General features: G+C 45.1%; 1 protein-coding gene across 14 annotated transcripts in view; it reads right to left on the reverse strand.

Moving 5' to 3' along the window:
• Nucleotides 1–27,708, reverse strand: part of NHSL1 (NHS like 1) — a 454,242-nt gene that overhangs the window by 41,661 nt on the left and 384,873 nt on the right. For all 14 annotated transcript variants that reach the window (XM_085612435.1, XM_085612434.1, XM_085612430.1 and 11 more), the window contains exon 2: nt 20,973–21,125. In XM_085612435.1, coding sequence (XP_085468561.1) covers nt 20,973–21,125 — 153 coding nt within the window. The remainder of the gene's footprint in view (nt 1–20,972; nt 21,126–27,708) is intronic.

Genomic DNA, 27,708 nt, shown 5'->3' on the forward strand with positions numbered 1-27,708 from the left:
AAACCTAAACTAAACAACTCAATATTTACTAACACTAGAAAGACCAAATCCCTTACCAAAAGTATCAATGTGTGTCCTTCACAAGAAGCTATACTTTTCACACTGGCCCCATCATTCCCAACAGTGCAGATAATGAAATCCAGAGCGAGACAATGCAAACATGACGCTTGATGGAAGGGAAAAACACAGCAGCATCATAAGAATTAACAGCAGTGAGGAAAACTCAAGTCCACTGAGACTAAGGGAGGTATCAGTCATGTCAAACCCAAGTGGTAATGAGGTGTTAAGTCACATAGGGTTTTCTGACTTTTATTCTGACATTTTGGTCATTTGTATCCCTTAAAGAGCTGACAGTAAGTGAAGATGGAGCAAAATGTCTAAACTTTTAATGAGATTTTTCAAAACTGCAGTTGCACTGAAATGGTGATATCAGTGGGTTTTACATTCTCGCTTGAATGCTAACAAAAGCAATAATAGGATGCCTGTTGCAGTGCAAAAATCAATTTGTATGTACAATGCGTGGATGAAAATGTACTGAAAGTGTGGCAAGGAAGTGTACTTTTCAGAAAAATAGTCAGTCATGTATGGTGATGGATGCACACACCCAAACAGCCAATAGAAAGAAGGTGAAACTAAAATGCTCCTATTGGATGATCCAAGATGTGAATGACATTGTCTCAAGCCAACGACTGAAGGTTTCTGAGCCATAGAAGCCAATGACTGAAGAAGGCAGAACCAAAGCCATTTAAGAGTACATAGATTACAATATGTACAACATGACTAGCACAAGCGACCTTACATATCATACCAAAAATGCAAAGTGCTAGTGTCACCAAAAGAAGGGAGGTTTCTTGAGCAAAGGCAACATAGACAGGCCAAATATTTAAAGTTTATAATCAATTTCTTCAAGAGGGTTTAACGGTATTTCCATAATAAGAGTTTATCAACTGTATAACGATATTGGGAGGTGCGCATTTTTCAAAAGCTGCAAGTGTCATTCTTGCACCGTACACTTACTGAGTGCAAGCTTGCTAATATGAAGTTGAAAGAAATTATGTAGGTCCGGTTAGGGCCACATGCACACCCTGTCAGTGCAATAGTGTTGTGCGTAAGATGAGTGACTTCAGATGAAAAGTGAAAACCTGTGGACAATCCAAACAAAATCATTCAAGTTTGACTCAAATTAGTACTTGCTTCTTCAGCTGTGGATTCTTTCAAATATAGTGCCTGGGGCGAAAACATTATAAACGTTAAGTTGTAATCATTCTGCAACAGATTTCAGTTCAGGTTAAGGCGATCGGCACCATGGCGGAAACCATTTCCATCAAGATCGCAAGAGATCCTTCTCCAAGACCTGGGTCAAGGCAGAGACTGGGAGACAATTTTACAGATGGCAGAAATGAGGCCTATTGGACACATTCATTCTAATGGTCTCACTTAGCGAGATTCCTAGAACAGAATGGTCTTATAGAGGTACTCCGTATTCATGGACTTTGAGGAACTAATGCTCAAGAAGCACAGACGCCCCAGTTTTGTTTGGACTATACAGGTTGCCAAGGAAGTTTATTTTAATACCGGCATTTACAACCATCCAAATTCATGAGAAAGAGGGACACTTTGTATGGAAATAATATGTTAACCCTGTGATGGAGAAGGTTGCCCACGTTAAAAGAAATATCTTAAAACTTTGCTTGTTGTAAAAGTCATTTGTTTGGAGTCATTACGTGGTAAAACCGTAGTCTGAGCTTGTTTATTCCAGAATTAATGGCCCAATGAGGGATGTGACTTTTCTGCATTTTATAATAAATGTTTCCTATTTTCTCTGTGACTTTTTAAAAGAATAAGGAGAGTATTAAATAGGCTTAAGAAAAAAATGACATTTTGAAAAGCAGATGAGTCTGGTTTATGTCTTTCTGCTAGTGTTGCTGCAGTAGAGGGTGAGGAGGACAAGACCAGTGCCTAGAAATGCATCCCCTAGACAGGGCTGAGCACTACCCTAAAGTCGACATTACATTAAAACAGCACGCTGCAAAAGATGGACCAATACCTCAAACTAACCATCCATCCTAACCAATTTCTAAAAACCGCAAAACGCTTGTTGCCTCCTGTCCAGATCAGTGAACTCTTTACCATACTTTCTAACTATAGTCTGAATCACTAGTGTTTGGGATAGGACATGCACTTCCTACTAGACCAAAGAAATAATTTGGAATAAAGAACTCTCTCTTTTGCATCACCAACTATACTGATATTTCTAGCTTTCTTTCTGCTAATATTCTTCCCTAAAACACAAATTACTAAGTTCTCAAACTTGCATCAAAATGTAACAATCTTCTTAAGAAAGTATAAAACAAAGCCCAACAGTAGTTTCAGAAACCAACACACCTCTAAGTTGGGAAGCCTCATCACAGAGACGCATTCATGTTCAGCTTAGACTGAGAGGTTAGTGTTGAGTTTTACTTCCACATGGTCAAACGGGTTAGGATGCCTTTAAACTGAAATTCAGGAGAGCGCTCAACAATGTTTACTTGACGATTAATCGTAGTGAAGTCCGTAACAAAGGATAACATTCATAATGAATGTGACAGCAGCTGTATCAGGGTGCATTTTCTCTAGCACTGTATTCAGAGCCCGGCAGATGTCCTTATGCATTGTGGCATCCGCAACTGAACCTCTACAGACCGGACAAAGGGAGGGCGGGGGATAGAGAGGACCTTTTGTGCTCCCGCCTTCTTCAAAAACACGGGCAAGCGAGGCAGTGGCACCCTGACAGCTAGATTTGCATGCCTGAAAAATGAGGTTCTTCTCAGCTCTTACCAGCTCAGCAGACCTCAGGGTGACTTCTTGTCACACCGCTCTTATCATGGAGCCCAGCCTTTTGATCGCAGTGCAGAAGGCAGCCAATTGCGGAAGTCAGCTGAAATGCCACAATAGGCTTGAATGTGCTGACCCAACCACGAGCACTTATCTCAGAGCCGTGCACTTAATAAAAAGATGATTAAAAGGTTATTTGCCATTTATAAGGAGCTCCTTTAAAATCAATTTTAAATTAAGATGTCATAGCGGTCATGGTCAACTCTTGAAAGAGCGGCAGGGGGAAGACGGGCACAATTCCAGTACATTCACCATGAGATATGAAAATTACAAACTCTTGAATTGACCCAGACAACAAACCTTACATGAGTATGGGGAAAACGTCCATGGTATTAAACTTTTACAAGAGAATGGTGATACTTTGATAAACACAATTGTGCTACAGCGGGTGTAGTTTCTCTTTAGAAGGTGAATGCAGAGGACCAGTAATGGGTCAAACCGAGAAAGCCCCTGTAAAGGTAGAGACGGGTATAGGATTAAGGTGAGTGGCATGCACATTGCTTTGTGAGAATAAGAAAAGTAAAATTTTCAAGACCCTTTGAAACCAACAGATCGAGGGAATACATTAATTCCGTCTGACCAGAAACTCCAATTAAGATTTCTTCCCTTTCCACTAGTTTAATAATGGTCAACAGTTCAACTCCAACGAATGGATTAAATGAGACAGCAAGAAAACTGAGAAATGGTACACATACATACATCTAGCATTTTCCAACCATGGAAGGATGTACAATTCTTCAACAGACTAAAATGATCGGTTTTCCAGACCCACCAATCTTTCCTTTTAGTAATGAGCAAGGGAGCGGCTGGAATGCACCACTGTGTACCCAGTGGGATTGGAGAAGATGCCGGTTTTGGATAAGGTAATAAAGCCTGAAACTGTGCTCTTTGCCTGGTTTAGACTCTTGTGTCCCCCTTGAGCTCCGGCTCCTTAATTCACATCAAGGTCAGCTCACGGACTGTACAGAAAACCGTACCAAAGCAGCAGCGATACTCAGGCCAAAGGCGCATGCGCAGCTGTTTCAAGTTCCCAGACACTTTTGATTCTGTGCATTTACTCACTCTGTTCCTTAACCCAACCCCAGCTGGATAGATTCTTGGTTTGGTGCTGAGCAGTAGGGACACAACAAGGATCATGGGGTCGGTATGAAATGAAGAGAATTAAGAATACAAGCTTTCCCTGAAGAGATATGCAGATTTTTACCCAATGCCCTCCTCTCAAAAGAAACACATTACTAGCGTTCGATTGGAAGGTGGGTGGGCTTGCCGGATGGCTGATTCAGAGGAAGAGAAGCAAAGAGAAGGCATGACCGAGAGATGCAGGGAAAATATAGACAAGTTCATAATTTTACGATTTGCACAGAGGGCTGAGCAGATGCGTCTTCAAAATTCTTCTGGACTTCACATGGTCAGCTTCAAGGCAGAGGAACCGCGTAGAAGTGGCCTAACGGCTAGCATGGTCGACCTCGAAGCCGGGGAACACTGGTTCCAGTCTCGGCAGGGATGCTCAACATCCTGTGATTCTGGGCAAATCGCTTAATCTTCCCGTGTCTATCAAAATTAATGTGTCCGTCTGTAACGGAACTGGTGCTCATGTAAAGCGCTCCGATACCTTCAGGTCGAGTTTGCACTATACCAAACTCGGAGAAAAAAAAATTACTGGAAGGAGCCTTTTTACAACAATGAGCAAAACCCAAGACTAATACGATTCATGGAGTACCCTTTGGGAGAGTGACATTAGGTGTCTGATGAAAAGGTCATAAATCAATTGATGTGCAGCTGTACTTCAGCACTGAGGCGTAAGAAGGGGAGCTCCAGATTGGCATTCCTTGGCATCACAGCTCATCAGCCCTGGAACCGATCTTGAAGGTGGCACTGCCCACAGAGACGTCTGAGGCACATGATTCTAGGATGCAACCGCTGGACAGGACGTGCATGCCTTCAAGAAGGGATGCACCTTTTGTGGAGTAAAACTGGGAGACACGAGAATATCTGAGAGGCAGCATTTGTTTTAGAAGCCTACTCATAGAAGACTTTCCTTTCAGAGAAGTATTTTCTCGGTGCAGAACACTTTAAATCTAAGCTGCATGTTATTTAGTCTGCACCATCCCTACAAGGCCTGTGAAAGATGGCAAAGTGGTGCATCTTCTTGAAGATGGCCAATTCTAAGGGCACTCTGGAGTGAATAAAGTCCATCATTGTGAATAAAGTCCATCATTGTGACACATGATACAAAGCATCAGTGTTGACAGTGGTACCAACTCCTGCACTCGAGGCCCGTGGCACAGCAGGTAGAGAGATGTGTGTGCTGTGAGTTCATTCATCTAGATGCCATGGCTAAAACCATGAAATGTCAATGGGCTCTGTCCTAGGCTGATATTTGCACCGTTCGAACCAAGTGCCAGGTCTCCTGAACCACAAGTTGTTCGCATGATTCCAAAAGCAGCAGGCGAAGAAGTTTTTTGTGGAATTTGGTCTGTCACAAAACTTTAAAAATAACACCTTTTAGTGATCAAGTCCTCATTAGAGACTGCTTGCAGCAACTAAGCAAATTGGACTGAGTTATACTATCAGACCATGGCAAGGGGCAAGTACATTTGTGTTTGAGGTCGCCGCTTGCTATGGAATCAAAGTATAGTTTTGAAAACATCGCCAAAATTGAAGAACTCCTTCACATTAGGAAGCAAGGCCAGCTGGTCATCAAATCGGCACCTTATTAGTTTGAATATCCTGTGGTGGTTTGGACAAATAACCTTCACATCTACCCACATGAATATGCATATCGTCAGTCTGCCGCTCCGTCAGTCACAGACCATGAGAGAGGTGCTAATCCATCGCTTCAGAGCTCCAGGACCTAAAACCGTTTAGTTTATGGGCTGCCTGCTTCACCGTTAGCTTAACCTCAAGACAGATTCTGGAGAGACCACAACCCCAAGCCACATCGGCCAGGACTTGGAACCTTCTCTTTCCTCTCCAGTAAGGCAGCTTTTCCTTTTCATTGAGGTTGGGGCCATTGTAGTCTAGGGTGGGTCCTACGTCTCAACTGCGGTGACTGTAAGGTTGCCAGCTTTAGTGAACTGTTGGGAGGCGCCTTACAATACTATCCAGGGGCCCCATTATTTTACATTAGGCTACTATGAAGAGGGCGTGTCTTTATGTAGATGCTGAAATCAGTCCTAGCCAAGGATACGAGACTGCAAATTTAAATATGCCTTGGGCTCTCTACTGACATCAGTCTCATTGCTCAAGGGTGGCAAGACAGCTCAGTTGACCAGTGCCACCATTGCAGAAATATGTGAAACCAGTAGGGCACAGGTTTGAATATTCCATTAATCCACTATAAAAACGACCAAAGTTCTCATCATTATAATTATTACTTTAAGAGCTGTTGCACCTGAATTTGACGATGTTTAGATTTTTCAATCCCTAATTCCTTCCTACTCTAAATAATACTTTGGAATTTAGAGGTAGGCTTTTCAGAATGGGGAGTGATTTGCTGGAATTAAGCTTCCACTTGAGCCGGGCGAGGTGGAGCCTTTTGAAATTCTCAACACCCTGGGAACGGGCAGCACCCACGGAGATATTCTGTTCATCATACAGCCCCGAGGCACCATGATCAGCTGACACTCGCCGACTATGTGGGTACATCCCTGCTTGTTCTCTTAGACAGAGGCAGGACTGCTGGCTGTGTATACCAGAACCACCTGGCAGTGGAGAGCAGGCCCAACGATTTATAATCTGAATTGACAGCATTCATTTCATGTAGATATATACCTGGGAATTAGTGCAACTTTTTATTCAAGGTTGCTATTGTCTTTTCTAATATTGAGCAGGCCCAACGATTCCAGGGTAATTAGGTTTGCAGTGCTTTCTCCAATGGAGCGACACAAGACGACTGCACTTACCCGTCACTGTCCTGTCTCTAGAAACATCAGTATGCACTGATCCTGACTCATCTAGATGGGTTTTGTGACCAATGGACAAACAACGCAACAATGGCTCAGGAAACCAGGCATGGTGGCCAGCATGAGTTTGAGGTAAGAATTACCCACTCAGCGGTGGTACACAGGCAGTAGAAGAAGCTCGGTCTCTTGGTAGCAGCTTCCTTAGCCGCAGGTGGCGTCTGCTTAGGAATTAAATGAGCATGTAACACAAAGTGATGCCCTGTTTGGGAGCTGAAGAGCATGGAACCTGCAGATTACGTAATCAAAGACCCAGGGATGCGCTTTTGGTGAATGGGATCACTGTCGCTCATTAGAAAAGGGCATCTGATGTGAACAAGTCTTCCATTCACCGTGGATATACGCATGAAGCGTGTGGCTCTGGGTGAGCTGCAGAATCCTAAATTATTTTCCTAGAGGCAACAATGGAAATGAGAGTTGGGGAGCAGAAATAAATAGAATGACGTGCTCAGGGGAAAGGGGGGCAGTGGAAGAGGGCAGGGCTGTACGTTTTGCTGGCCGCACGAACACACGAGTATCAATACTATGCTTGGAACTATAGGTGAGGTAGCCATATTCTCCAACGGTTGTAATGGATGAGTCTGTCATATGTGAATGCCTCGGAGATTTTAGAATTTCAAATTTACAGATGGTATCAGAATGCATAAATCAGAGTCTATGTTTTAAAGAACCATCACCGAAGTGTGGCCGGTGCCTCTTTCTCCCACTAACTGGTCACTACATAAGGCAGAACCGGCACCAAAGACCACCCCGGGATGTGGAAAGCATTCTCCACATCAATAAAAATTGTCAAGGCTGAATTCTTTTGTTCAAACCAAGGCTTCTCTATCTGCTCAAACACTTCACCGCTTGCTAAAGAGCTTAGGTTCTATGAGCCTGACAAAACATACCCCCTAATCAAAATTCTAAGAAGTAAAATCAAACTATTATCTCACAAAAGGCTGGGGGAGGGAAGCATTTAATCCCCATTCACCTGAAATAAATCAGACAGCACTTCAAGGTGCCTTTGTTTGACTGCCTGTCAGCGCTCCATGAAAGACCACTTCTTGCCGTTTTGAATAACGGATGCTAAATTCCATCAACTAAAACCAAAGATGAAAGCACCTTACTACCTTTTACCGCATTAAAGAATTTTCTTCAAGTTACAGTCCCCTTAAATGGGGCAATTAGCTAAAATGGCATAGCTGTTTCCGCTGAATCTATTACATACAAAATACCAGAAAACATAGCACGCAGGTACCAGCTGGAGTCATCAGGTAACATTAACGCACACAAAGGCGAGCACATGAGGGCAGGGAAAGCAGATAATAAGCAGTGCAAGTGCAGGGAAAGTACAGGAGGGAGCAGGAGGTGGGTGGAGAGACCTGCATGCACATGCACTCTTACAGAGTGCTGCAACTAAAAGGGAAAACAAGCTCCAAAAGCGTGAGCAGTGGAAACATACTGGGACAGGAAGCAGTATTTAGGCTATGCTCCAAGGAAGGTAAAAACACACGAAGAGGAAGTGAAGCTGGCCAAAGAGAAGCAAGAGAATGAGTGACAATGATGAAAAACAAGAGTAAGCAATGGGCAGGCCCTAAGCCCCTGTAAGTAAATAAAAGGTCTTGCAAGCGACAACTTATGCACTGCCTCAGGCAAGACCAAAAAACCAGGGTTACAACCCTACGGCCAGGTATAAGCTAGGAATACACTTTCCTACAGCACTCATGGCAAAAGCAGACACTTGTAACATAAATGGAGTGCGAAAGAAAAGTCCACATGCCATGGATGACCACTGCGGACAGGAGGTGCTGGCCTTGGATGGGCTCTTTGAAGTTCTTTGAGAGAAAGGAGCAATTGGAAACTATAAACTGAGCAGCTATCTTTAGCAGGTGATTCCCTGGTACAATTCTCCACTGTAACAAAGCACTTCCATAAATCTAAAAACTGTGTTTGCTATGGCTTTGTTGTATAAATACAGCAGGGTGCAGCCTTTACTGCTATAACACTGCGTGATCTTTTGATTAAATGCAGAGACTATTGTCTCACTCCCAAGAATTTGTCAGAGAGCAGCTAAACACCTAAATTAAGAATCCTTCACTGTGTAATAAAAAATAAAAAACAAGCACAGGAAGGAATTTGAACCTGCGGTTAACAACTAATAACCATGTCATTTAGTTGCGATGTTATTACAAAGACGGCTGCAAAGAGAAACTCTAAGTTTACTACACATTACTCAATCACCACCTGTGCTCCACAGGAAAAGGAGAAGGAGATTTGCTTGCACCAGAGTCCTGCATGTAGCTTGAGAGCATGTATTTAATTTACAAAGCTACCACAAACACGTAGCCTCCACCCCACACTGCTTTTGCAAGGAGACCCATGAGAAACAAACTAGTCCTCAACCCGAGGTGCCCAATGCGGTGGCACGACCTTTGAATGGGAGAGATCTTATCTGAGAAGAAAAGAAAACATTTATCACCTGCTAACCTGACCGGCATGGACAGCCAGCTTCTGCGTCACCTGCTAACTTGATATGGATGGACTCCAAGCTTCTGCATCACCCGCTAACCTGACCGGCATGGACTCCAAGCTTCTGCATCACCTGCTAACCTGACAAGCATGGACTCCCAGTTTCGGAGTCACCTGCTAACCTGAAAAGCATGGATTCCCAGATTCTGAATCACCTGCTAACCTGACTAGCATGGACTCCCAGATTCTGAGTCACCTGCTAACCTGACTAGCATGGACTCCCAGCTTCTGAGTCACCTGCTAATCTGACAAGCATGGACTTCCAGCTTCTGCATCACCCGCTAACCTGTCAAGGATGGACCCCCAGCTTCTGCGTCACCTGCTAACCTGACATGGATGGACTTCCAGCTTCTGTGTCACCTGCTAACCTGACAAGAATGGACCCCCAGCTTCTGCATCACCTGCTAACCTGACAAGGATGGACTTCCAGTTTCTGCGTCACCTGCTAACCTGACAAGAATGGACTCCCAGCTTCTGCGTCACCTGCTAACCTGACAAGGATGGACTTCCAGTTTCTGCGTCACCTGCTAACCTGACAAGAATGGACTCCCAGCTTCTGCGTCACCTGCTAACCTGACAAGGATGGACTCCCAGCTTCTGCATCACCTGCTAACCTGACAAGGATGGACTTCCAGCTTCTGCATCACCTGGTAACCTGACATGGATGGACTCCCAGCTTCTGCGTCACCTGCTGACCTGACTAGCATGGACTTCCAGCGTCTGCGTCACCTGCTAACCTGACTAGCATGGACTTCCAGCTTCTGCGTCACTTGATAACCAGACAAGGATGGACTCCCAGCTTCTGCGTCACCTGCTAACCTGACAAGGATGGACCCCCAGCTTCTGCGTCACCTGCTAACCTGACAAGGATGGACCCCCAGCTTCTGCGTCACCTGCTAACCTGACAAGGATGGACTTCCAGCTTCTGCGTCACCTGCTAACCTGACAAGGATGGACCCCCAGCTTCTGCGTCACCTGCTAACCTGACAAGGATGGACTTCCAGTTTCTGCGTCACCTGCTAACCTGACAAGGATGGACCCCCAGCTTCTGCGTCACCTGCTAACCTGACAAGGATGGACTTCCAGCTTCTGCGTCACCTGCTAACTTGACAAGCATGGATTACCAGCTTCTGCTTCACCTGCTAACCTGACAAGGATGGACTCCCAGCTTCTGCATCACCTGCTAACCTGACAAGGATGGACTTCCAGCTTCTGCATCACCTGGTAACCTGACATGGATGGACTCCCAGCTTCTGCGTCACCTGCTGACCTGACTAGCATGGACTTCCAGCGTCTGCGTCACCTGCTAACCTGACTAGCATGGACTTCCAGCTTCTGCGTCACTTGATAACCAGACAAGGATGGACTCCCAGCTTCTGCGTCACCTGCTAACCTGACAAGAATGGACTCCCAGCTTCTGAGTCACCTGCTAACTTGACAAGCATGGACTTCCAGCTTCTGTGTCACCTGCTAACTTGACAAGCATGGACTTCCAGCTTCTGCGTCATTTGATAACCAGACAAGGATGGACTCCCAGCTTCTGCGTAACCTGCTAGCCTGACAAGGATGGACTCCCAGCTTCTGCGTCACCTGCTAACTTGACAAGCATGGACTTCCAGCTTCTGTGTCACCTGCTAACTTGACAAGCATGGACTTCCAGCTTCTGCGTCATTTGATAACCAGACAAGGATGGACCCCCAGCTTCTGCTTCACCTGCTAACCTGACAAGGATGGACTCCCAGCTTCTGCGTCACCTGCTAACCTGACAAGGATGGACTCCCAGCTTCTGCGTCACCTGCTAACCTGACAAGGATGGACTCCCAGCTTCTGTGTCACCTGCTAACTTGACAAGCATGGACTTCCAGCTTCTGCGTCATTTGATAACCAGACATGGATGGACTCCCAGCTTCTGCGTCACCTGCTAACCTGACAAGGATGGACTCCCAGCTTCTGTGTCACCTGCTAACTTGACAAGCATGGACTTCCAGCTTCTGCGTCATTTGATAATCAGACAAGGATGGACTCCCAGCTTCTGCGTCACCTGCTAACCTGACAAGGATGGACTCCCAGCTTCTGTGTCACCTGCTAACTTGACAAGCATGGACTTCCAGCTTGTGCGTCACTTGATAACCAGACATGGATGGACTCCCAGCTTCTGCGTCACCTGCTAGCCTGACAAGGATGGACTCCCAGCTTCTGCGTCACCTGCTAACTTGACAAGCATGGACTTCCAGCTTCTGTGTCACCTGCTAACTTGACAAGCATGGACTTCCAGCTTCTGCGTCATTTGATAACCAGACATGGATGGACTCCCAGCTTCTGCGTCACCTGCTAGCCTGACAAGCATGGACTTCCAGCTTCTGCGTCATTTGATAACCAGACATGGATGGACTCCCAGCTTCTGCGTCACCTGCTAACTTGACAAGCATGGACTTCCAGCTTCTGTGTCACCTGCTAACTTGACAAGCATGGACTTCCAGCTTGTGCGTCACTTGATAACCAGACAAGGATGGACTCCCAGCTTCTGCGTCACCTGCTAGCCTGACTAGCATGGACTTCCAGCTTCTGCGTCACCTGCTAACCTGACAAGCATGGACTCCTGGTTTCTACGTCATCTGCTAACCTGACAAGAATGGACTCCCAGCTTCTGCGTCACCTGCTAACCTGACAAGGATGGACTCCCAGCTTCTGCGTCACCTGCTAACTTGACAAGCATGGACTTCCAGCTTCTGCGTCACCTGCTAACCTGACAAGGATGGACTCCCAGCTTCTGCGTCACCTGCTAACCTGACCAGCATGGATTCCCAGCTTCTGCGTCACCTAACTTGACAAGCATGGATTCCCAGCTTCTGCGTCACCTAACTTGACAAGCATGGACTTCCAGCTTCTGCGTCACTTGATAACCAGACAAGGATGGACTCCGCTTCTTCCAAAAATCAATGTGTTGAAGGTTTGCCCTCAGCCAGAGCTTGGACAACAATTTCTATGGGTGATGGGAACCTTCTTCTGCAGAGGCTGCCAAACACTACTGCACCAGGTTGAAATATCAGAAGCATCCCTCATCAGCAGGATGTTCCCCCCACCAGCTTCCGGTCACTCAGAACACAAAGTTCAGACACTCAATTCTGCACCAAACAATTACTAAATCAGGGCCAGTGCTGTTACTAATCAAACGGCTGTGATAGCCTCCTTCTAGATCAGGGTTCTCCAATGAAGGGCCGGATCCATGCCAGGTTTTTTATCTAGACACTTGCACATTTCAAAAAAGGTACAACTGTAAAGATGTGCCTGCGAAAAACAACTGCATCAGAGTACATTATTCTTAGTACAAGGCTGTGTCCTGTAGAACTTTTGTCTTTTTTCTGTTTGAGCGACCCAGGACAAAGAAAAAAAATGTACAAATTGAAAACCTGGCTTTTTCATTAGACTGAAACACCCCTTAGCTGCTTTTCCGCAGTCAAGAGTCTTAACTTTTGCACCTGCTATGCTGACACACTCACTCTGTAGCACCCCTGAGCCTCATGGGCATACACACCCATGAAAAGTCATATTAACCCAACAACACATGCTTGTGGAGAATAATCACATACCTGGATAGATGTTTAACAATCTACTGGTGTGGTGAGAGGGCTCTAGCATGGATTGCTCTACGTAAGGTGGAGCAATTCTTCCCAGACACACAGGAGTCACCTTCCCATCATCAATGGGAGATGGGGGTATGGTTCAGATCTGAGCGACAAGGGTGACAGAGATATTTCCATGTGGTTGTACAGCTGCTCATCACTATTGCTAAGGACCAACCAAGAATCTGATGGATAGCACAAGACTGTCTGCCAGAGTACCAAAACGATGTGCCCTTGAACATTCCTGCAGTCTGTGTAAGCACACATGGCCAAGACAGTGAAATCTAGTATTACTTGGGTGAAGTGTGGCACATTGACCCTTCCGGACATCTGGTGAGAGGCCCAATTGAGGTACGGTTCAAATTTGACAAGAAGACCATAGTCTGTTCCCCAGTGACTAGAACACAATCCTAATAGTTATAGATTGAAATGAAGACCATAGGATGGATTATTAGAATGCCATAAGTGAAATCGGAGAAACGTTAGACCATCGTCCAACAAGTAGCGAGACTGTAACATGGTGATCTCAAATTCCTGTCCATCGAGCTGTACTGGAAACAGTTCCCCAAGTGATGTATCCAAATGCATCTTCTTTGATGCAAAGAATCAATGGCGAAAAAGGTTTGTGCATCTATTGACATTCTTAGCATGGCAATTACGAGTGCAATTCGTCCTATCGGGGGCAATGTAGACCTGGTCTTCGTGAATGCTCCAAGCGGCAGCGGGCTGAAGCAACATCCTGAATAAACTGTACTGTCGGATGAAAGAAACAAAGAACTGGAGTGAGGTCTAGCTGCACAGTGATAAGAACTGGAATGAATTCTGAGTGCATAGCTTTTATCAAATGGAGTGAGTTCCGTGTGCACAGTAAAAGGAAATAGCCTGGGTGCTGGGTGTGCAGTGATAATTGGAGTGAGATCTGGGTGTGCGGCAATAAAAAAAGGTGTGAAATCTGCCCATAGAGCGAAAAGAACTAGTGTGAGGGCTGTGTGTACAGTCATAGGAGCGAGTGTGAAAACTGGGCATGCAGCAATAAGAACGCGTAGGAGGACTGGGTGCGCAGTGATAAAAAATGGCATTAAGTGTGGCGCTATATTTGATCAAACGCTCCAATGGCCTATGAAACCAGCCAAATGCTTGGATGAGAACGTTCCCATCCACGCACACGCAGGATTAATCTGTATCCCAATTACTATGCTCACCAATTACTCATTTTAATTATCTTGTCTGATGAATGCATATAATTAATGGCACAGGCACACAAAAGTTGATTGAAGGAAACAACAATTTAAACAGGGGGGCTTTGAATTATTCAACTTGAAAGCTAATTTGATAATTTACAAATGAGATGTTACCGGTGAGACTACATGCGGCACTACTTTATCTAGCGAGCTTCGGGACACGTGGTAATCATGCTTAAGTGCGCACTCAGACCAACGATCATTATTATCCATGGTGTGTAGGACTGATTCTTACGGACCGACTGAGGGACAGTGGAAAATTGTAGTGCACAGCACGCTTCTCCTGCACGCTTTCTGCACCTTTGTCTTCCCCTGTAAACTCTGAGTAGAAGGAATTTTTCTGAACCTTTAGATCTTTGAGCTAAGAGTGTCTCTTTTGCTTTAATAACACCTATGCCATGAAAATGACACACTACATATGGGTGATGGGGGGGCGGCTCTGTACGCAGGGCGAGAGTTTACACCACCTCTTCACAGCAGGAGCACAGTAGAATAATGCCAAAGCCTAGCCTGTTCATGAAGACTGCAGCAAGGGAACACTCCCACTCCAAAAGGTGTCTCCCCCGCTAAGATAAATCAATTACACCTCATAAAGAAGGCTAAACCACAAAATATATATACTAAGTTCATTTTTTCTGTCAAACATATTTTATTCGTTTTTATGCACAAGATACAATAGATAACAGGAGTTTCAAGGCATCCTCACATGTGGACACTAGGTGCAACGAGGCTGTAAGTAGCTGCTAACACTGAACATTCCAAATCAGTCCAACCCAGTAGCATTGGAGTGCTAAAGGGGATTATAGTTCCTTATATGGATGGGTATGGGTTGTATCTAAAACAACTATTGATGATAGCCAGTGTGGTAATAAGTGTCCCATCTTTCTTTTGCAGCGAGAATAGCCCAAAAACCTTTTTCAAAGGGAGGCATTGGAACAGCTCATGGTTATAAAATAACAATCCCCCAATTGGGGAAAAGCAGGAACAAAAAAATCAAGAGTGAAAAAACAATCCCCCCTTCCCTCCCACCCCCCTCCCGGACAATGGTGGTGGCAGCTAACCCACAGCCGGGCTGGTTATGGCTGTATGAGGCAAACCATAGTTGGAAGAGATGAAGGGGCCTAAGCGACGAGGGGCATACAGCGGATGGTAGACCACGTGAAAGGAAGGCAACCAAGCGGTCCTAAGTTCTTTTTTATGTTTAGATAGGACGTAACATTGCGAGCTTAACGGTTTTTAACAGCTTCCAAAGTTTAAAGTGGAGGAATATGAGGGACAGAGAGAGAGATGAATTGATTTGCCCAGGATCACACAAAAAGGGGAAGCTGGCACTATGACCAGGACCGCTGGAATTATGCAGCAGGGGAGAACCACATTTTGTTGACCAAAAGCAGCGTCATTTTTGTGGCAGCATTACTTCATTTTGTCATTTTTACACTTTAGGACTGCCTGGGTAAATGGTTTATCTCATTAGTATCAGTTTAACACCTAAATACAGCAATAAGCAACTGAAAGGTGACCAGGTAACCAATGGAAAGAGCCTTGTACTGCGCAGTAACACGCGCAGCATTTTCTTAGAGTAACTTTTTTTACTTTTGAGCTAGAAAAAAAATTGCTGTAAAAATCTGCATGTGATGGATTTAGTGGCAATAGCAGCAAATCTGTATTTAATGTGGAAAATGCTGGAGTGGCTGAATCCCAAATTTGCACTAAGCACTACTCTAACTAAAGTCTCTTGATTGACAGTGTAGCACAAGAGCGGATGGAAGCGGTTTCTTAGCGGATTTAGTACAAATCCGTTTTGATGCCAGCTCACTGTGCCCCCACAGGCCCGGGAGAAGCCTCGGGAGGTGCGCCGCTCCGCTGGGTGACTGTGGTGCTGACACTGGTGTGATGCGCTGCAGGGCTGACATGGGGGTGTAAAAGATGTCTTGGAGGAAACTTCCCACAAGAGGTAAAGCAACAAAAACTCCGGAAAGGAAAGAAAACTCTGCCCTATAAGAGACCGAAACTGGAAGCAGCACAGGGAGGCTGCATCTGCCATTACTGGCTGGTAGCGATGGTATAGAGCGCTTTGAAGCCACCCGAACAGGAGCAGCAGCTTACAAGACGACACTAGAAAGGAGTCTGTACAGAGGGAGATAGAATTATAACAGGGGATCTGAAAAAGGACTTTGCACTCTCATTCAAGTCCTCGTTTTTTTCAGGATTGGAGAGAGGCCACGCCAGAGGTTTGCGAAACAAGCGCTCAAGCCTGGGAGACTCAACACGAATATGTTACCCACGTGCACAATAAGCCGCAACAGTACAAGGAACTGTTTACACTTCCGTGAAGAGTCTCACCCACGGGTGTGTGTGTGTGTGGGGGGGGGGGGGGGGGGGGGGGGGGGAATAAACACACAAGGAAAGAACGCTGAATGCAGAAAGGACGAGGTTAGTAAAACCTGCGCCGCCCTCGCTGCCAGCAGATTCACGACATTCATAAACGCGTCTGGCTGTGGGAGGACAGCCGGGATAAGAGGCTCACCCCGGCGCGGCGCACCTCCCCGCGCCAGCGCCCCCCTTTCTGAAGCTACAGGCGCTAGTAATAAAGGCCTCACTGTCTGGGGGGGGGGGGATATATTTACACAGCGCACACAGCAAACGTTATTGTACGGAGGAGCTGTATCTAGACAGCCAGTTCGAAAACCATCAATGCGCACCGGAAGTCGGAAGAACATGCGCCGGCAACGCAACACATTTTACGTACGCACTTGAACGCTTACAAATGTTGCTGCAATGCAAAGCAAACAACCACTGGCAAAGCCAATATGTCTACGTCGGCTGTCATCTTTTGGATTAGCCAATGCGTGTGTAGGGTTTTTGTAAAACTGTCCAAGGGTCTACTTTTTGGGTGCATGTGAAAATAGTGCAAGAACAGGCTGCCAACACTCGCAGAAGACCAACAATGGCTGAAGTGGGTTGGGTTGAACCTCTGTCCCTAGTGTGTGCTGAGGTGGGCGGAACAAAAAGGTGAATGATAAACTAACGGACCAATTAATGAGGAGAGCTGGATGAAATAATCCAAAAGTATGTTAAATATACAATGCTGTTAAAATCAAACGGTCTTGGCTAATGCCAGACCTAAAAATCATGTGTGTGTATACACACTTCTTTGAATGGATAGAAAATATATGTGTGATGACACACTGTACTGCTCTGATGCAAATTAGTCTCTCGTGCATTTCAATGGAGGCGGAAGGACACTCCCAGTTGACAGAAACAAGGCGAGACTAAAATACTCCTGTGGGCTAATCCAAGACGTGCCTGAAAAAGTCTCAAGACAATGCTGAGAGTTCCAGCGTCAAAGAAGCCAATGTCTGAAGGAGGCTGAACCAAACCCTGCAAGATAAGTTTAGAAAGCAATAAGTTCACCGTGACCGGCACAACAGCCAATATGGCACACCTTAGAAAGATTTTTTGCTGTTAATAAACAACCCCCTCTTCAGGGATAGTGGACAAACGCGGTGCTGGCTGTCACTCATATGCCGTCCTTGCTCTCAAACGCAGGAACTGCTGCCATGTGAGTGACGTGTGTGTATCCGCAGACTATGACGAAGCATGTTACTTGACAGCAACCCGCTCAGGACACCGAGATAGCCAGAGGGGGGATCAAAACACGCACCGAGCAGTGAGTCCAACACAAGGCCCCTCCTCGTCATCACACTGATGATGAATACCAGAGTGCACTTTTACTAACTAGGGGGAGTTGGAGCCGGCATAGGAGTGCTGGTGAACCTCTCTCGGACGATTATTACTCTATCCTCTAAGGCTTGACAACAGAGAGCGCTGTCTGCGGCGGAGACGGAAAGGGTGCATTATGGAGGGCACTGTGGGCCCCTGGGTGACATTAACACCAAAATAAATGTCTGGACTTTCAGTGCTGCTCTGTCAGATGACAGGAACTTCAATACACGTGGGACGATGAAATAAAAGACCCAGCTCTACTGTACCATCTCGAAGAGGCTGAACATCTTTTTGTGACACAGATATTTGACATCAGCCTTGGCTTGCATGAAGCTCATGTCATCATAGAACCATTTAAGGGGTGAGAAAAATGGATGCAGGGTGCCAGAGAGTGCGACATACTCCTAAAGTCACATGTAGCGAGAGGAAGCGTGGACTCCCCGCTCATTCATAAGGGAGAGAGAGAGCAAGTTGATAAAATATAAGAGTGCTCCCAACAGGCTACACAGGGAGAAGGGATAGCATTTTAATAAAACTGCAAATGTATACAGACTCCAAACTCTTAAATCAATGAAAACGCCATTGGAAAGTAAACATTTTATAACAGGTTTCATAAGGAGCACTAGATCTGAATATACGTTTCCAGAATCCTACTGACAGAGCTTTTTGTCATAAATCCTTGGGGTGCATTACTGGTAGAATCTGGATCGGCTTCAGACTTTCTTTTAAATCAATTTCAGATTTGACAGACTTGCCCAATAAATGCGAGACAACACAAAATGACACACTTTGACGGGCAAAATACCAGAAAAATGTAACCAGTAGCAAATCCTAGTGGTCGCGTGGAGGGCGGGGAGGTCTGGCAATCTGGGGTAAAGTAACTGATGCAGTTGCTAGGGGGTAAGGGGTCAGGAAAGCATAGATTATTAGATTCCGGGTTTATGTGTGCATTTCCTGCGTCCACACAAACAGCTTTTTATACCAGATGACTGCCTGGTGAGCAACAATAGCAATAAAGAGAAGCTCGAAACCCGCCAATAAACAATGCACAAGGCATCTACCACATTCATTGCGCTTGCTGCCTTGTCGCATCTTAGTACCACAAACCAATGTGATCCCTACAAGCGCAATTCTTTATTTCACACAAATATTACCAAAATAGAAAGGCAATTTTTACCTCCCATGGTCCAGTTTATCGGCGACTGTACTGTTTTTTTTAAAATTCTTTTTATTCTTTTGTGCTCAACAAAAATTGGGTAGAATACATTCGTACATAATCGGGCAACTGTACTTTTTATGAGCAAATGTGTACTTTTTACACTTTGGGCTCCCTTCCTAGCTTGTTACAGTGACCTTCAGCTCTGGAAGGTTATGTGCCTATTAATAAGAAATGACTTCTTTCCATAAGGGGGGATGCTGCAGGAGACCCGCTGTCTCCTGTGTGTGCGCTAAGTGGTCCTTCTTAGTAGTTTTTTTTAATGAAACCCAAGATTACAGCTAAGGCTCCTTAAGCTCCTTGGGGGGTATTATCGGTCATGAACCTGACCCCAATTTCTCAGCTCTGAGTAGACCGCACTATAACAAAACCAAGCACACCCCTGGACGGGCGTCCAACAGTCCACAGGATTACTAAAGAGATGTCCTTGTGAGAGCGCAACCCATCAGCTTTTTTTTTTTAAAGGAAGGATGCTAACAAACATTTGGATGTTCTGTTACCAAAATACTTCGCTCCCTGAGTCACAGTTTCATATTAAATGTGTATGACGATAGAATCCCGAAGCGCTACATATCTATGACTATGGTATATCTGCTTCTGTACAAATTGAGCACACTGCAATAAAATCTGATCAGCATTCGTAAAGAAAATGCTGTGTGTGATTTAATGTATTTCATAAAAACTCAATCTTACACTTTTAGTTTGATGTGGACGACAAGATACTATAATTGCATGTTACATGTAAGGCTTGTCAACGTGCATACTTTCAATTCAATAAATAACACCGATTTGTGCGTGCTACTTCAGGTGACAACGGTTAAAAATGATATCTTTATGCTCAGACACTTATTTGTACACAAACTTCCTCGCATATATCTTCACATTCCAATTATAACAAAGAGCCCTCAGAGCAAGCTGGGAAATGGAGTAGGGACAGGCTAGCAAAAAGTAGATTTTATTTCTATGGACAGAGCATGCAGAATCTTCCACTGTAGTCTTTCTTTTATGTTGATGCAATAAAGCACTAGAATAGTAGCTCTCTTTCTACTGGCTGGAGTTTAGTGTTGGTAAAATGGAGATAAGGTTTTCCTACACCGTGAGGGTCAGGGAGTTTTAAAACGAGTGTCACCATGAGAAGCTACATTGGTCACCATCTGACACTGGAGAAGCTCTCTCCTCAAAGCCACTCAAGCTACATAATCACCCCGAAAACACACGCAGGTGAACAGTGCAATTGTGTAACAGAGCTACTTTTTGCTCACTACTATATTTTGGTTTCCGAGGCTCTCAAGGGCAGCACAGATCCCACAACTGCCTAATAAGGGAAGTAACTGGTGATTCCATTTGGTTCATTCGTCGTCATTGGACGACTGCCTCGTCACAGCCCGTAGAGGGTCACAGGCTGCAGCTACCGCAACAAACCCCAGGTATGCCTAGATCACTGGCTGGCACCACCCTGCAGACCTCCTGTGTGCAGCACTGTCTTTGTTCTTACACTAGGATCACTTTTTTTATCTGCTCAATGCACTCTTCAGATATGTCTTTCATGAGTCCCAACCCTCCTGCAGCAAGATGGTGCCACACACTTACCACCCCAGTCTATTGAACCCTGAGCTACCATCAAAGCATCAAAGTTTGGCCTTCTTGCCCCTCTCTCCCAGTAGCACATCCAAATACCGTGTCTGGCCTCCCGCTCACTTACTACCCTGGAGTAAATCACTGGGCGTGGCTTTCCGAGTCGATAAGTCTGATCCCTAGAGTGCTTATTTGCGACGGCGCAGGGGCAATCTCAACCTCGGAGCAGTAAGCAGCGTCTTACCTCGCAGCACAGACTTGAGGTTGACTTTGGCCTCCTGGTGCAGTTCCTCCACGCAGGCTGGCCTGGAGGACGGGAGGAAGACATTCTCTTGGTGGTGCCAGGGCGCTGTGTAGTGGACAGTCCATTTACTTTCCTCATCTAGATTAGAAACAGCTGCAAAATAGAAGACAGCAAAGATTACTTTCTACATAAAAAAAAAATGATCACAGCATACAAAGACGTGGCAACATAACTAGGCAACCAGAATCTTGCACCTTGGTATGTTACAAGAATACTGCACATTTGCAGGCAACCATAGTTTTGCACATTCGAGTAACATGTCGAGCATGACTCAGACTAGTACAAAGAAGCACAGATGCTTGCATAAATATACTAAGACAAACAATATATGCTCTACATACACTGACTACACCCCAGTATCAGTCACCTCACGCAAGTACAACAGGTTAGGTCTTCTGCAACAGAAACTCGGGATATTGCCAGAATACCTTTTAGCCTTTGCAGTCTCTTTTACATCAGCAGTATTGTTGGTAATGTATAGTGTGTGATGTACTGCATATGTTTGGTTGATGTTGTACGGTAAAACACTTTGCGAATACAGAGCTGCAGCGTTGGAGCTGTGCATAGCGTTATTGCTATTTTTGAAAGAATATTTTTTGGTGCGTCGTCATGGGGTGAAGTCTAAACTTTAGCTGCGCTTTGATGTCCATGTCAAAAGTGCTGGAGTACAGAGCGGACAACGCCTTATTTCACTGCAATAACGCAAATATTGCATGAAGAGGAAAATGACATACTTGGTTATGAAAAGCTAGGTGGCTACTTGTGGTAGATAAAGAGAGACAAGCTCTCTCTTCTGCGAGTTTCCATGACTCATGTGACCAGGCAACAGCACCCTGCCCTTCTGTAAATGATTATGTAGAAAAAGGGGGTCATCGCTTCTTACAGGTGTCCTCCGCATGTGCCATGGTTAATAGCTTTGGAAAAGTAACCACAGAATCAATTCCTGTTCCTTTCTCTAGCCCATCTGACCATGTTTGTCTGGGATACAAGCAGGGCCCACTGGAATTTTGTGATTGCGCTGCTGCAGGTTTATTTGCATAATTATGGATCTCCTGAATTTGCCACATAATCCATAATCTGCAGCAAAATCTGCAGATTATACCCCCGAACAATTGTTTCTAACTCAAACGGTTCAAAAGTTACTGGAAATACAGCAACAAGTGTTGCTGCGCAGTGGAAGGCCCTTTGGATGACTAGTCACCTTTCTCTTGAGTATTGCTATGTTTGAGCTTTAAACTGGTACTAATGAGGTGCAACCTAGAGTAAAAATGACAAAATAAATTAATACTATCAGAAAATGTGCTGCATAATTTGCCTTTTCTTTCTGCATAATTCTGTCAACCCTGCCGCATAATTTGGCCCTCTCATGCCACATAATTCCAGTGGTCACTGGGTAAGTTTTTCTTTATGGTGGTTGGTTTTTTGGGAACAGGTGCACCGGTTGGGGGAAGCATGTATTTATTGGTTGTCGCTTGAAGCAGGTGCTGGTTTGTGTACGGATTGTTTTTTACTTGGGGTGCTTTTCCTGGGTAAAAGTTGGTTGATCTGTTTACAGTTACAGTTTATTGGTTGGAAAAGGTCACTCCGGGAGCACGCAGGAAGGAGAAGTAGCATAGGAAGGTTACATAGATAGCTAGGTTAGGAAAGGTTAAGAAATTGCAAGTTTTTGGGAGTTTATAAATGGTTGCAAAGAGAAAACTTGAGGGGGTGGGGGTGAGGTAGGAAGAAAATATTTAGTGAGGTTTTGTTCTGTACAGCACGGGCCAAGGAATTTGTTTGTATGGTGCACCTGTCTTCAATAAAGCGGCCTTTTTCACACTAACAAGCTGGTCGGTGGTCTGTGCTGCACCCCCCTTTTGGCCCAAAGTGGGTGGTGTGTCCTCAAATTGTGAATTCAGCACCCTCAACAACTGGAAAACGCTCTAGTCTTCAAATCCTGGACAGTCTCCAGCCCAGTCATTTTTTTCCCCACTCACTGATAATCATGTCAACCTGCATTGTGCAAACACAGGATTTAAAAGGACTTAAAAGGAAAAGAACTTTAACTTCAATTACTCTTTCGCTCAGAGACAACAGTAGCGTTTCCAAGGGTCTTCAAAGTAGACCCGGCACTACCTCCTTGCTGGACCGGACAAACTGCTCTTAAACATCAGATACCGGAACAGGTATTCCACGTTCTTCTTTACAGCCAGGGCAGTTAAATATTTCACTATGTCCTCTGATGACAAAACCATGTAATTGAGCAAAAAAAAGCACAATGCTAAGTTTTCGGCTGGCTCCTACATAGTATAGATGACTGGTGGGTGAAATTTCCTTTGCAAAAAATTATGCACAGCTTCAGATAAGCTGCACAAAATTATGCAAAATACTGATATATCACATTTCACTGTAAATTTTTTCAAAGCACGAGATGTGCCCTCTCGTCCATTTTGGGCACAAGGGTGCATTTTGTGCTTAAAAATGGCACAAAATTGCATGTGATATAAATAACAGCCACTCAGGTTATGCTCTTTTGTGTTGTTCCTGTGCTCTAGCAATAGTATGGTTAACCTTTCTAAATTATGCAATGCACGCTCACGGGTATTTCGCGTAATAGGCGTTATGTGGAATGCTGGAAATTATGAGAGATGGCGCCAGCGTAATTTAAATATCGTCCATGCATACTTAGGGCACCTTACACAAGGACTGATTTCAGTTTCTTGTGCCATGGGAGGATGGACAATGGTTATCCTATGCCATGTGAACCCCGCGAGGACTCAAGACTTGTCAAGCAACGCACGAGTAATCCCAATTGCACTAAGTTAAAAGTTAAAGTGAGGGCCACTGGACCGGCTCAAACTTTGCTTTCTTTCCACTGCCCCTTCCTTCTACTGACGCCCATGGTAACCATTCACTGCAGACAAGGAAAGCACCTTTACGCCTGGTATGGAAATCGGACTATGGGAAGGAGGGGGGCTGGGGAGGGCCTTGGTTGGCTAGAAAAAAAAAAAAATGGAATCTTGCCAGTCAAACGCCGTTTGGCTTGTGGTACATAGCACAGCAAAGATCCTAGAAGGAAGTTTACACTATAAGCGCCTACCATGCATGTGAGATAATTGCACCCATGTTTAAATGTGATAAAATGACCACACTTTTGGGACCACGCAGTTTCAGGCAGTTTGAATTTTGACCTATGTTACTTTTACATATATTTAATTTGAAATTGACTCCTGCGTTTTGTTATATGTTGTTTGATTTAAAAAAATAATTTTGCCAAAAAGAAAGTTTTGTAGACTGGTGAGAGGTTTATCACCCTTGCACGGGGACGCGCGCGCCTGTGACAAGTCCCACCAAGAAGAAGCCTGAAGCTGAGAATGAGTGCTACATAGGTTGGAAGGGTGACCGTAAGATAAGTGGGGCAACTCAGTGTCCACTCAGACTCGCCCCCTTCAGGAACAGTAGACTAAGGCCACTTGACAGAGCCCCAAATGCTCAGTGTCCCAATATCTGTTGTCTTGTGCAAGACTGTCTTGACTGACCATGAACTGACACTTTCAGCCACTATGTTTCAGCGACTGGAGACTGACCCTGTACACACCACCAAAAAATACCATGTAGCCATTTGTTCTGAAACAACACGCTTTCCGCGACAAACCCGGTGAAACAGTTTAGCAGCTTGAAGCATTCCTGAAGGGATGTGTGTGCTAACCTCAAAGTTACATTTTCAAATGTGGACAATACCGACTTAGATTGTCATCATTCCAAAGTTAATGAAATCAGTATTTATTGGGTTTAGTGAGAACCCTTATTAGCGCCAAGAGGCAATTTAGTTCATGAACTCCAACAAATAGCCATTATTCAAAGGTCAAACAAAGAGTTAAAACCAATGTTACACTAACAACCCCTCCTGCACTCGGCTCCTGATACAACTCCACCCCAACACAGCAACAAACCTTAGACCAACTCCATGCTAGCTGACTGCTGTCAATGGAAGCATCCAAACACAATATCTGCTACCAACAACCTCATGTATATACAGGAGCTGATCTGTGGTAGAGAGCCACACCCCGCTGCATCCAACGAGACAGGATTCAATGACTATCTGGAGATCAGGACCACTGGACGTCTCTTCTTGGAACACTGCAAGAACCCAACCAGAAGACATGACAGAGGGAAAGAAGAAGTAGCCATCACTGTCACAGAATGGCCTCCTGAACAGAAGTCCCTGGCTGAGCACAGGTTTCAGTAGCAGGAGATCTTCCTTTGTACGTACAACAGTATGACGCCCTCACAGGAAAACCCATGCCTTTGGGAGAAACCATGGACCAAGCACATCACAGGCTCCCTGACCCCGAGGGACGAACCTATGTCGTGAACATAATTAATGCGCCCGAGGAATCAAAGCAGACCTTGACAAACTGGGGCTCACCCACTCAAAAGTGCAACTAACCCATACATGGAAAGTCTGGACTCTTCTCCATAATAGGACTCTTCTCCATAATACCAAACTAAGTGTCTCAGAATACCCACTCCTACTGCCAAGGGAATCGCCACTTAAGACAAGCTGCGTAGTAAACTGAACCAAGCAGCAGTCAGTGTAGCGGCCCAACCACCTCATAAAAACATCTAAAGCATTCACCTGGAGAAGTTTGTACAAGCACCAAAGTCTACAAGGACCTTTCTGAACACATCACCCATCTCCACACTTGAGATCCTCACCCACTTCGAGAAATTGCAGGCCACTCGCAATGAGGGCCTACATTTTCTAACTCCGGAGTTACCAATACAGGGGGTACCAGTAGCTCTATGGGTGGGGAAAATACAGGCCAATACGAGTACAGTACAGAGTCACAGATTCACGACACAGCAGCAGTCACGTAAAGTTAATAGAAAAGAGGGCCACTTGGTGCCTAGCACCGCTGGACTTTACAAACAAAATGTGGCTGTAACGCCCTAGCTCATTCTCAACAGCTATGTGACATCCAAAGTCTTTCACCTACAAAGAACAATCTAGAATTCTAGACTAGCAATGGATCAGCCTGCACAAACATCGGCTTCAAATATATGGCCATTCCCGTTATACACCTCTCTAGAGTCTGAGCCAACCAGATACTAGAGCCGCAAAGATGAACTCTGCCGTCAAGAAGCCGGTGCTCCAAATGGGCAACTTCAACACAAGAGCAATAAACCTAGGCCTACTAACCTTAGCTCTTCATCGCCAAGTTCATGAACACATAACCAGTGGAATCATGCCCCAGAAGCTCAGCCAGTCAACGGTCATCCTCTCTTTTAAAAGAAACAGCACAGACTGATAAATCATTATCTACCAGAGGCCTATGCAGGGCTTTTGCTGAATGTGTAAGTTGTTGAAGATTGCATACAACTCCCAGAGAGCAATGACCATATCAACAACATCTCCCTGTAGCACAGAAAGCGCACTACTACACACCGCTTTTGCCCACTATAGATAGTGGCCATACATGAGCAGTTCCACTACCACAGAATGTGCAATTAGCCTACATTATCAGTGTGATGAATGATCGGTTAGCACAGGTCATGAGGATTAGGAGGAACAACGATATCCTGCTTTGCCACCTCTTTGCGAGAAGGCACTCGGCAACACACACATGACTCACTGGTGTCAAATAATACCAGAAACGCAGGTGCACCATCACTGATAGTCTTTAGTAACTAAGTAACCCACCACACCCATATGACTGTAGCCTCCAAGAGGGTTCCAGGTCGGCCTAAAACATGTCCAGTAGTGGGCCATCAAAACTGTCCCCTTCTCAATAGAGTTCACCCAACACCTCTCCCTTTAGGCTGGCTGTTCACAATAGGACCACCCGCAGAGTTGCAACCTGGGAGGCCACTGTTCAATAGGGACATTGACACACAACCTCCAGGAATTCAGGCCATGAAAAATGGCATCTCTCGTCTTGGTCTGGTGAGAGGGAGAAGAGAAGATCCCTTTTACTCCAAATAACTCACAAAATTGGTCAGATCCTGCAATGGTCATGACCAGACTGGACTACTGCAACATCAGCCTGGGTATATGGGGCTTCCAGAGAACAAAATCCACTTTAAAACACCAAAGAAGCCCGATAGCATGCAGAGTGAATCATTATCAACCGATGTCACAACCATAAAACGCCCAGATTCAAGTTCCTGCACTGGATGTGGGAAGAGTCACAGTTCAAGACTTGATGTGTAAAACTCAAATCCCTACACAGACTCGCTCCAGGGTATTTCTCCAACATATTTCAATCATGAAAACTGGCCACCAGCTTGGAGTTGGCTGTACTCAATCCCCTTTCCATCGGAAAGTCTAAACGCAAGTAATATTGAGAAAAAAAAAAAAAATAATCAGTGCATGACCGAGGCATCACCCTTTTGAAAAACTCTCTCCTCAGCCCAGAGACTTGACACAGACAGCAAGATTTGACATTCAAGGAAAGAACAGCTTTGTCTGCATCACCTTTGGAACAACAGAAGTCGCATGCCCCTGAGGTCCTATTAGCCATGCCGCATAACTAAGCTTCACCAACCCTCTGCAGGCCATTCCCATGCATGAGAAGGGCTTACCACACGCACAGTGACGAGCTTCTACGGACATGCTTGGGCAACTTTAGATCTCTTGTTTCAAGCCTCTTGCCAGTAAAGAATGGTGCTGGTGTTGTTTTATTTCCCCCCCCCC

This window comes from Triturus cristatus, chromosome 6 (genome assembly GCF_964204655.1).
Source record: "Triturus cristatus chromosome 6, aTriCri1.1, whole genome shotgun sequence".
In the NCBI taxonomy this organism is placed as follows: domain Eukaryota; kingdom Metazoa; phylum Chordata; class Amphibia; order Caudata; family Salamandridae; genus Triturus; species Triturus cristatus.